This window comes from Caenorhabditis briggsae (genome assembly GCF_000004555.2).
Source record: "Caenorhabditis briggsae complete genome, chrV, whole genome shotgun sequence".
In the NCBI taxonomy this organism is placed as follows: domain Eukaryota; kingdom Metazoa; phylum Nematoda; class Chromadorea; order Rhabditida; family Rhabditidae; genus Caenorhabditis; species Caenorhabditis briggsae.
In genome coordinates this window covers 15679760-15691922 of record NC_013488.2, presented here as the reverse complement: position 1 = coordinate 15691922, position 12163 = coordinate 15679760, and the positions used below count along the sequence as shown (strand labels likewise).

Below are 12163 nucleotides of genomic sequence, written 5' to 3'. Positions count from 1 at the left end.
ATGAGTCTTGTCAAAGATAATGCCCTTCCGTTACATTTCGTCTGGCGATGCTCTTCATGCTAAACTTCAAATATCATCACAAAGAAAATGATTCGGTAAGTGATTTCCTTCTAATTCTACTCACCCAGTAACTTCATTACAGAGAGAACACATTTTTCCAAGAACAAAAACTATCCGTACAAAAAATAGTACACATAGCGGCGGATTGGGTCGAAAGTCCAGGACGAAACAACGAAAGAACAGCTTCGTTGCATGGAGTCACGACTTCGACGATTGTTAATCTCAACAAACTTTTCCGACAATTGACGGAGCAATGGTTCGAGCGACAAATTGAAAAAAATTCAAATTTTCTGCTTGGTGGACCAGGTAGTTAGTAATTTTTTCCAGAATAAAATAGTCACTTTCAGGGAAAATCGTCGAAATCGACGAAAGTCACATGTATAAAGCGAAATACAACCGTGGGCACATGCTAAGAAGAAAATCTATCTGGATATTTGGCATGACTGAACGTCACACAAATAAAGTGAGTGACTCTTGATATAACGTTCTTAGAAGCTATACTTATTCAACAATGTATTATTGATCATATAATTTCTTTGAAAAACACTCATAAAAGATAGTATTGTGTTTAAATCACTTCCAGAGCTCATAGTTTTTTACATGGGCAAGATGGAAAACATCGCTTCATTGGTATTTAATTTGTTTTTTAAGGTGGCAATGTTCCGCGTGAAGCAACGAGATGCAGCAACTCTACTCCCGATCATTAGAGCACATGTCAAACCAGGTAAGAAAAAAAAATACATCCTGCTCAGCTCAATTTTGTCTACTTCAGGCTCTATGATTGTATCCGATGGTTGGGCCGCCTACGGAGGCATCAGAACCCTCCAGAGAGCGTTTACACACAGATGGGTCAATCACAAAGTAAACTTTGTTGACCCCAGCGATCGACGAGTTCACACTCAGTCTATTGAAGCCACATGGGGTGCTTTCAAACGGGAACTCAAAGCGAAATATGGCGTCCCAGAAGATCAACTCGACGGATACATGTCGACATACATGTTTAGACGATACTTCGGAAGAAAAAAACTTCTGAACCACCTTCTGATCGAGATGAAGTATTATAAGAAAGAAGATGACTATGATTCAAGTGAATCTGAAATCTCCACGGATGAAAGCTCTGATTACGACGGCGGTGAAGACGAGTCCGATTCCAGCGACCCGAATCATGGAGACGACGATGATGAAGACGGAGCAGATAGTACAGTTGATGATAATAATGGCTATGATGATGATGATGACAATAATGGCGATGATGATAATGATGACAATAATGACTATGAAGATAATGGTGATAATAATGATGATGATGATTATGATGATGACGATATCCAAAACGAGGATGAATCAGAGTTTGAGGAAGAGCAGGAGGGAGAGCAAGAAGAAGAACAGGACGAAGAGCAGGACGAAGAGAAGGAGGATGAGGAGCAGGATGAGGAGCAGGATAAGGAGCAGGACGAGGAGCAGGAAAAGAATCAGGAAGATGAGTACGAAGATGAACAGGAAGAGGAAGATCAATTGACTGAAGCACCGACCACGAAAATCTTCAGAAAAAGAAAACAGTTCGATTCTGATAGAGTTTCATTTGCTCCCAAACAACGAAATGAAAGAAACAATCGCGCCTTTACATTTTCAACAAGACAAACCACAATGGCTGCTCGTTTGAATCGAAATAGAAACGATCGTCGAAGTTCTTCTACCGCTTCTACAATGAGAACCACCACCTCTTCTAAGCCAGAAATGATTATCAAAACCAACAGACCAATTTCGTCAACTACACCAAGGCAAACGACGACCAAAACTCGAAAACCTCGGAAGAAGACACAAAGTCGAAAAGCTGATCCTACAACCACCATCACAACCACAGCAACCATGAGGACCACGACCACCATGAGAACAAGACGAACAACTTCCCATCAGTCGAGACGAACCACGACAGAACCTCGTACGAAACGGACGACGTCTGCCCCTGAAACGAGACAAACAACCATCACCACTCAGAAGACTCGGAATGATAGAAGAAGACGCGGGCGGCCCACTACCACCACTCCAAGATCGACTACCATTACTCCAAGATTCACAACCACTACTCTAAAATCCACTTTCACCGGCCGAAGGAAGTTCAAAGGACGCGGATAAGATCATCTTGTTGCAACCGATATTCTTTTTTTTTGTGTTCTGAACTATTTATCCTCTCTAATTCTTATATGCCACACCTTTTAGTCTTATACCTTCTTCTGAATAAAAATCAAAATTACAAAAAAAATTATTTTTAAAACATCAAAACTATTGAAAACATGATTAAAATAAATAAACGTTTCAATCTAACCAAATTTTCAAACAAAAACATGAAAGCTATTCAAATACCCACATCTTTCTTTAAGGACCAGAATTTTTTTTAAGGACCAGAATTTTTTTTTAAGGACCAGAATTTTTTCTAAGGACCAGAATTTTTTTTAAGGACCAGAATTTTTTTAAGGACCAGAATTTTTTTTAAGGACCAGAATTTTTTCTAAGGACCAGAATTTTTTTTAAGGACCAGAATTTTTTCTAAGGACCAGAATTTTTTTTAAGGACCAGAATTTCATACTAGAGCCAAAAAGTGGACTGGTTTTTTAAGTAGGGGGACATGAAAGCTTTCGGGTTAGACTAGTTGGGTACCCTGAATTTCAAAAAAAAACTCGAAAATTAGATTACTGTAGGTATACGGTACCTACAGTAACTCATGTTTTGGATATCAGCGCAGAATGAACCATTCGACTTGCAAGTTTAAGGGTAGCTTAGTTGGGTACCCTGGACCCTGGATCTCTAAAAGTTCCAAAAATGAGACGACTTTAGATATACGGTATCTACAGTAACCCATTTTTTGTAACTAATAGTTAGTCCAGATCGAACCAATCGATTTGTAAATTTCAGAGGTGGCTAGTTGGGTACCCTGAACCTCAATAAAATTTTTATAAATGAGACTACTGTCGGTATACGGACCCTACAGTAATCCATTATTTGCAACCTGTTGACTTCAAAATTTGAGTTTAACATGGTAGGGTTTCCTGAACTTCGAAAAGTAGTTTCAAAAATAAGATTACTGTAGGTAAACGTCCACGAGGACTACACGGACAAATTTTCTGGCCTTTCTGTCTGTTTTACTAGATTTTTAGACGGTTTCGGAACCAGTTTGAAATGGTCGGTTCTGCAACGTCGAAGTTCTAACGGTGCTGTTTAAAACAGCTCCGTGCCGATTGATGTACTGTATGCAAAAAAAGAGTGCAAATCTACAAAACTACAATTTTATGAAAATCTGTTTTTTTTCGAGAATATCTTCAATGAAATCAATTGGAAGGTGCATGCCTTTTGAAATTGAAATTTAAAGGTGGGGGGACAGGAGATTTTTCGTAGTTTTTTTGTAGCTAGAGTATGCATTCTACCGTCACGGTGTACAATGCTTAATGTCACTCTGCGTACAGCTGTCGTCCTCGCCTTTATGTATGCAATCGGGCGTGCGCTTTCTCTTTGCCCGCGTGGCTCAGCCGGTAGCGGCGCCGCACCCTCAATCATCGCCTTCACAAGTTCAACTCCTCGAGAGGCATCTTTGAACGGAATTTCGAGAACATTATTTTTTCATGTCCCCCCCCCCCTTTAAACAGCAGGTTATAAAACTTCATTTTCCAAAATGTAAAAGAACGAAAATACATTTTAAGAGGTTCAATGTAACTCTGCAGCTCCGTTCTTTGCCTCAATATATTGCCGGAGACGTCTGATCATAACGTAGTAACCGTAATGAACTGAAATTTTTTGTATATTTCAAATGTCAACCTGAATAACAAACATGCTGCCGAAATCACCATCCCAATCGCGACTGGTAACATTTCTGTGAAATCTGCGAGAAGCAAATAAACAGCAACAACGATCGCCAATCCAGTCAAGAAAATCATAACTTTGCCGCATACGTTGAGAAGCGAGCCATTGTAGTAATAGCTGCCTGCTAGAATGACGCCGAAAAGGGCCAAACCGACTACACTTACAGCGCTCATGGCTAGACATGATCCAATGAGGCCAAGAATCGATAAGGTGATGAGAGTTCCACGAACTGGAAGACAACCAAGTTTTGGCTCTTCCAGGTTTTGATTGATGGTAGAAGACATACTGGAAATAGAAGTGAGTGACTTTGGCTTTGAAGTTGATAGAGAGAAATGATTGTAATTGAATATTCCAGCTGCTCTCCTTAAAAATTCAATAACATTTCTTATAACGAGTTTAGCAGAACAGCTGGAAATTTTCAGGAGAACAACCACTCTGGTTTCTATCCAATTGAAAAAAATCGATTTATGTTTGACAGATATTGAACGGAAATCATGAAATAAACTATTCAAGAGATTGTTGAGGGACCCAAAATTTCATCGTTGGACCCGTAAACATTGGCAGGTGCCACAGAATTATTTCGCAATATCCTTTTCATTATCCAAATTTTGAAGTTTCTTATTGATAATAGTTGTTTGAGAAGCACCACATTACGCCTGTTGCAAAGAAGATAAGAAATTTGAATAAATACTGGTGTAGATAACATATCGATAATGTATAAAACCACTATTAAATATTCCTGTGTTTTGTCAATCTGAAAATATGAAGGTCAAAGAGATTTATATGCGAAGAGTATAAGAGGATGTCTCGAGACGCAAACACATTTTCTTTGCGCAATTTGGAAAAGTTTTTGAACAAAATTCCCAATGCCTCACATGTTCCGCGGGTAGTTGCTCTATAGAATCGACGTTCACCCAAACCACTGCCAAAACCGTTATCTGAAAATTGTACTCTTTTTTCGAAATGTCAGGTACCAGTCGGTTTACGCTCCTTCGGGGCTAAACCTTCTGGCCTCCGGTTACAGTACCTTCACCGCATAAAGAGGTTCCGTCACTTTTTAAGGGCTTATTTTTTTCATGGTCCAATATGGTCGGAAATTCGGAAACTTGGAAATTCACTATTTCAAAATTTTCTAATTCGGATACTCAGAAATGTTGTAATTTCTGAAAATAAGATCAATACTAACGACAAACACTAAAATCCGTATGTTAGTATGCATGTCAAGACCCTTTTCACTCACTCAAAATTAATTGTTTGAGCTGAAAGCTATTCAGGTATTCACTTTGAAATTTGAAAACTTTAGATTTTCATCATTGCTGAAATTTCGAACCTAAATCTTCGAGTTTGAACTCAATTTCTCAACTTTCTCAACTTCTTGAATTATGAATTTTCTAAATTCTGGAATGCGGAATTTCTAATTCCAAAATTACAGAAACTCAGAATTTCAGAATAGGAAATTAGAAATATTGAATGTTTCAGAGTTTCAACACAGGTGATTCGCGAACAATCCGTTACGGACGCTCAGCGTTCGCGCGCGGTTGAAATAGGAACCGTATACGGACCGCACGCGACCCGTTTTCAGAAAACCACAGCACATTATTTCGTATTTCTCCGTATTCTATCCGTTTGCGAGCTCCGTATCCGATCCGATTGCATTTTAAACTTTTGTCTGATTCGCGAACGGATCCGTTTGTCCATCATTCGCAAGCGGATCGGATACGGAGTTCGCGAACGGACAGAATACGGAGGAATACGGAATAATGTGCTATGGTTTTCTGAAAACGGGTCGCGTGCGGTCCGTATGCGGTTCCTATTTCAATCGCGCGAGAACGCTGAGCGTCCGTAACGGGATCCCCGTTGCATTTTACCTGTGAAATTTCAAAAATTCTGAAAAACATGTAGATTTTGATTTGAAAAATTCTTCTGACATCCGTGGTCAGCATGTTCTAAAGTATCTTTTTACACACTTTTAGCGCATTCTAATCCGGTGTCTTAAAAACGTTCCCTTGTAAGTTTCAAAACTACGGAGTTTTGAAATTTCCAAATTATTCATTTCACAATTTCTCTGAACTTCTATGTTTTTATATCTCAGAAGGTTGATCCCCGAGGGGACGTAAACCGACTGGAATTCAGACGTTTGAGAACTGAACTTTTGAATTCCTAATTTTCTAAACTTTTAAGTTTTCGAGTCTTAAATTTTCCGAACTTTCAAAATTGTTAAGGTTCAGAATCTAGATTATTTTTTTCAATATTCAGAAAATGAGAAACTTGAAAACTGCTGAATTAAGAATCTCTGAAATTCGAAAGTTGTAAACCTCGAAAATTTAGGAACTCTGAGATTCCAAATGTCCAAATTCGAAAACTCGAAATTTAGTAAGGTTGGATTTTCAGAATTCCGGAAATTGAAGAAATCTAATTTCCGATGCTCTACGATGTCATTGAAACCCATAAGAAAGACATTACATACAATCTTTTTCACTTCTGAACTCTCTTCAAAAACCAAAAAAAGTTGCCACCGGTCGGACTCAAACCCGCGTAGCGAGCGCAAAGGCGTATTGCGTTAAGTGCTACACCACGGGTCGCCACCTGGTGATAAAAATGACGTTCACGTGAATGGGTTTTCCTCGCCCTCTCGCCCTCTCCCTCGCGCCCTCTCTGAGTGCAAGCCTTTACAGTGGTGAAACCAAGAAACGTCTCCAGAAGGCTTCAAAATCAAAATTTCAAAATAAAAAAATTCCGGGCCATAACTAAGACGCATTTCTGATCTATTTGTCCAGGTTTCTGCTCAATAGGTTAACTTCGAGTGGGTAAGCGACATACATACCAACATACAGAATTTGGTTAATGTTATTAGTAATGAATGATAATGAAGACCTTTTTCAAGAAATGGAATTCGGAACCCGATATAAGACGCTTATGTCGGAATTCGCTTTTCGAAATTCGGAATACAATGAGATTTTCGGAATTCTTTTCGTGTCGCATCTATATATGACATAGGTTGTAGGCACAGCTTGCGCTACCGTAGCTCAGTTGGAAGCGACATTGGGTTCAAAATTTCGAGAAGCTTATTCAAATTTCTTGAATAGAGGACCATGGGCTCTATTTTTAAACCTATTTTTCATGATGGAACTCTACCAGAATGAGAGCTTCAATTCGGGGGTTTTGAAAAATACAAAGAAAGTAGCTGCATACTTACCATTTTGTACACAACTATGCAAAGTGTTTGGTACAGAATATAATTATGCGGCTTATTCTGAACAGCAGATATCAAATGGGATGACTTTCTAACGCTTATCAAAATTGGTATGTATAAGGATGATGATAGACCAAGGAGAAGAGCCAATAATAAATGACAATACTGTAACAAATTGCTTTAATTTTTGAACTTTTTAGAATCAATTCTCACGGAAAGAAAGCGACATGCTTGTGCAATTAGTTCTTCTTCACTCACAGCAGGATTACTAGTCATCACGATTACAATAATTGCTATTTGAAAAGTGAAAAACGAAACATTAATCAACTTTAAAATTGTGTACACTTGTTGTTTGGGCGGGTCTACGAGATTTTTAAGATCTGGAAAAAAATAAAGGACAAATCTCTGAATGGCTAGTAATATAATGATAAAATGTTGCGCTTGAATAATTGATACCAATGCGATTTCTAACAATAAGGTCAAAGGAAGAAAAATACAAAAGAATATAATGAGATATGAACTGAAAAATATCATTTCATCAAGACAGTTTTAAGTTTTATGAATATTTGTTTAAACGAGGACAGAGAGGAGAATTTTTTGAGATTAACGTGGGTCAACAAGTTCAACTCGAGAAAATTGGTTTTTTTTTCATTAAAAACTTTGATCTGCTCCCTCTTTTAAAATGGTTCGATAAATTCTCACCTTCCCCATGACTCATCAGGGATGAAAATGTAACAAAATGTGTTTATGGGTCGAACGATGAAGGTTTCGGTCCCTCAACAATCTCTTGAACGGTTTAATTCTTGGTTTCGATTCCATGTTCACTAATTTTTTGGAAATTCCTCGTTTTCTAACCTTTTGCTAATTTCTGAAATACAGCTTTTTTTCACATTTTCAGAAGATAAACTTTCAATTATAAAGTTAAATTTGGTATCTGAAAATATGTTATGCTTAAAGCCTGTGTGTTTTTCAAGAGACGTTTTCCGACAACGGATATTTTCCAAAAATTTTCGAAAGTTCGAACCAGTAAACTAGAACGCATTGTTTCGGAGTCCCGTTTTGCTTTTTTGAGATTTTCTGAGTGAGTAAGATTCACCTGATGTGTTTTCTAGGCCATTTGCCATGTCGAACTAATTTTCTCAAATTGAACTTTCTAGGCAATCGAATTTAATGACCTAACATTTGGTCTAACATTTGCCTGGTGTGATGGTCTAAAAAAAACAACACGCAAAAGTTTGGCCACCATGTTAAAAATATTTGGAAAACATCAAGTGAATGTTAAGTATAACTCAACAGGATTAAAATAATTACTATTTCAGAAATGACAAACGAAAAATTGATCCATTTCAAAATAGAGTAAACTCTTCGTTTTGGCGGGTCTACAAGATTTCCAAGATCTGGAAAAAATAGAGAAAGAATCTTTGAATGGCTAGTAATATAATAATGAAGTGTTGTTCTTGAATAATGGATATCGTTGCTAATATTAATAAGGTGGTAACAGGGGCAATGACATAGAGATATAAGCTGAAAAATTATGATTTTATCAAGACATTTTAAAATTCAATTGCGTGTGGCTATCGTGCCGTTTGCCATCACGCCAAAACACACACACATTTCTCCCTAAAACTTTCCTACCCTTCCTCTTTCAAAATGGTATCATGAACCAGCTTGTTTCCGCCCCTCCAGCGCTTCAAACAACTGACTGGTGCGCCTCCGGCGCGAATTAACCTTGTTTTTATACGTTCGTCGCTTCGCTCCTCACTGCTTTTTAACCGATCACGTCAATTCGCATGAAACATTCAAGTTTTCAAAATGTGCTGACAAATTTGGCCTTCCTCTCCAATAGTGTACCAGGGTTGACAATGTACCAAAATGACCATGGAATGATTAAAGGCAGAGCAGCGTTGAATAATATGTTGTCTTTATAACAATGGTGGATGATCGAATAAATTGCTAGTTCTTGATCTTTCTCTCGATTTTTTCGATAGATAATCAAGTAAAATGAAAAAAGGAAAATAAGACAAAAGATGAGAAATGCTATGAGAACTGCGATAATTGCAAAAATGGTGAACTGCGATAATATGAGAACTGCGATAATTGCAAAAATGGTCAAAATTATTAAACCCAAACTGGGACCAGCCATTATTAGTCGTAAAAATTTATAAAATGAAAACGGGGTAGTTGATCAAAAATAAGCAGAGTTTCCCGGATAAATATCACCTGTGAGTACGGAAGAGTAACTTCAGAATATTAGCTGGAAGAGTAAAAAATTTTCGAACATCAAACGTAACTTTCGAATAAAACAGTTCATTTTTCTGCTACACTAAAACTCAAAAATTAACATTTCAAATGTGTGTTGAAGTTTCCAAAACATCCCCTCTTGTATTACTCGAACCATCCGGTCCAACAGAAGTTTTTCGAAAAATATTTTTCTGAATCCATCTTCCAAAATTTCCGGGTGATATTTGTTTTTTCAAAAGCATCACATTTTGTTTATTGCAAAATAAATAGGACCACTGAATGAAAAGCGGTGTTGTCAGTATATCAAAAACATATATCAATATAATGTATTTCGAACTCTGAAAATGAAAAATTGCATGAATCGGATTAAAATTAACTTATCGGTGGGTTTGGTTCGGTATGTCCAAGATAAACATAGAAAATGACCAGCAAGGACACCTGAAATTTTTATTTGAAAATCTGAAATCATTTTCAGGTTACCATTTTATAAACTGCTATACAGAGTGTCTGATATAAGATATACTTTTGAGGCTTATTCTCAATGGCTGATGCTAAATGTACAAGCTTCCAGACACTTCGAAGAATTGGTATGTATAATAAAGCAGACAAGAGGAGAACTACAGTAAGACATATGTAGATATACTGAATTAATTTTTTTTCAAATAAAGTGAAACCTGTATTAGAAGGGCCCCCTAACTTTAACCTTTGAGACAATTTTTCTAGGTTTTTGTCAAAGATATAACAAAGTGGTCAACTGATAAATTGTTCATCTTGTTATCAGAATTATTTCGTCTATTGTCACATTTTTTATATCCCACACAAGAGCCTAGATAAATTTGCTCAAACTGGGCAATATGGGGCCCTTCTATTACAGATTTTTTTTTTACTCAAAAGGATTCCTACCAATATCATTGATCTTGTTGTCAGGAATTCAATATCATGGAATAAGAGAATGTTAAGACTAACTGATAAAAGATTCCCGATAATTACAAACATGTTGATTGCATACAAAAGCCAAGAGACAGTTCGGCCGGACGGGTTTATATATTCTCAGTATCCGGATAAAAATAAAGTAAAAATCGCTGGATCGCTAACAATGAAAATATGATATTTTGAGCTTGAATGATGGAGAACATGATAAGAAATGTCATTCCAATTATAAGAGTTAGAAATAAACTTCGGAGGCTGAAAAAAATATTAGGTTGGAAGGAAAGTAACTGTCCATTTTTTTATTAGTAAATGAAACAAAAATAAGATTAATCCAAGATTGACCGTATATACCGTCGTGGTCGATAACATGTTGTCAACATTTTCGTAACATGTGGATACCATCCCTCCAAACGCCAGCTGGCTGCGAATCAAACTATTACTTTGGCACATTTTTTTCTCATTGATTTTGCCAAAGTCCTTACTCTTCAGATGGCGTTGTATATTTCCGAAAAACCAATAATCTGATAGAACAAAATCAGGACTTTCACGGGGGTAAAGGAGAACCGTACAGCCAAAGCGGCTCAGGTACGGCGTGACATTCCGTGCAACATTAGGTTTTGCATTTCTTTAACGAAATTCAAGTCAGACCCGAGCAGCTTCAGCGGGACGGTTCTCCCTCACCTACTTATAGTCCCGACTTGGCTCTGTCAGATTCATGATTATTCGGAGATGTACAACGCCATCTGGAGGGTGATCATTTATGAGAAAAACTGAAAAAAGATAGATTTTGATTCGCGGCTAGCTAGCTTTTGGAGGTATGGTATCCACAAGTTACCTGAATGTTGGCAACTTTTTATGGACCACGACGGTGCATACCGCTAATCTTGGCTTAAAGGTGGGGGGGACAGGAGATTTTTCGTAGTTTTTTTGTAGCTAGAGTATGCATTCTACCGTCACGGTGTACAACGCTTAATGTCACTCTGCGTACAGCTGTCGTCCTCGCCTTTATGTATGCAATCCGACGGCCGCTTTCTCTTTGCCCGTGTAGCTCAGTCGGTAGCGGCGCCGCACCCTCAATCCTCGCCCTCACAAGTTCAACTCCTCGAGGGGCGTAGTAAACGGAATTTCGAGAACATTATTTTTTTCATGTCCCCCCACCTTTAATCTGGTTTTTGTATTATTCAAAAATAAAACAAGGGACAGTCACTTTCCTTCCAACCTAATATATAATTTTTGAGCCAGCTTTTCTTGGTCTCTGTCAAAGATATCAAAAAGTTGTCAACTGATAGATTGTTTATCATATTATCAGAAACATTTTATCAGTTCACACAATTTCGATATCTCGCATTGGAGCCCAGAAAAATGAGCTCAAACTTATAGGCCTTCCTATTACAGGTTTGTCATTTTTTACCTTTCCGATAACACATTGAAATATGACACCAAAACTATTGCTATCAAATAAAGAAACAAGAAAATTGATAAAACATAAAAGATAACGCTTACTTTGAAACAGTGATTAATTATCGGGTAGATGGCGAGCTCTTGGTCTTTTTTTCGGTTTTTTCTAGATATTATCACAAATATCGGGAATAGAAAGAAGAGAAGAATTGCCATGAAAACTATTAGGAAAAAAAGAACTACAGTAAGCAGCACATGTAGTGCTGAAGTCATTTTTCAAAAAGTCGCTTGCAATGAAATTTCACCTGTGATAGAAACTTTGTATACAAATTTTATAAATGTCGGAGATTAGAGATTAAAATTTGAAAGCAATTTTCGATCTCTTAAAAAGTGAAAAATGTTTTCGGTGCAAAATTAAATTGATCAAGGTTTAATAGTTTATTCCTAAACGAAAAAATTGAAAAAAAAATATTCTAAACAGTATAA

The 12163-nt window shown here is 37.3% G+C and overlaps 3 protein-coding genes across 3 annotated transcripts; 1 reads left to right on the top strand and 2 right to left on the bottom strand.

The window, feature by feature from the left end:
* Positions 1-87: 87 nt before the first annotated feature.
* CBG04920 lies at positions 88-2196 on the top strand (the record flags this gene model as incomplete). The annotated part of the gene is made up of 5 exons (XM_002638034.2): positions 88-95; positions 143-366; positions 408-523; positions 712-784; positions 833-2196. 5 exons carry the CDS (start codon positions 88-90, stop codon positions 2194-2196), a joined length of 1785 nt encoding a protein of 594 aa, XP_002638080.2.
* Positions 2197-3759: 1563 nt separating this feature from the next.
* On the bottom strand, positions 3760-4199 carry CBG27259 (the record flags this gene model as incomplete). Its single annotated transcript, XM_045238251.1, has 2 exons — positions 3760-3839; positions 3884-4199. The coding sequence occupies 2 exons, from the start codon at positions 4197-4199 to the stop codon at positions 3760-3762; spliced, it is 396 nt and encodes a 131-aa protein (XP_045098367.1).
* Positions 4200-4423: 224 nt separating this feature from the next.
* On the bottom strand, positions 4424-11950 carry CBG04918 (the record flags this gene model as incomplete). Its single annotated transcript, XM_002638033.1, has 8 exons — positions 4424-4669; positions 4791-4853; positions 7112-7273; positions 7322-7488; positions 9727-9787; positions 9830-9991; positions 10445-10534; positions 11783-11950. 8 exons carry the CDS (start codon positions 11948-11950, stop codon positions 4424-4426), a joined length of 1119 nt encoding a protein of 372 aa, XP_002638079.1.
* Between the last annotated feature and the right edge of the window lie 213 nt (positions 11951-12163).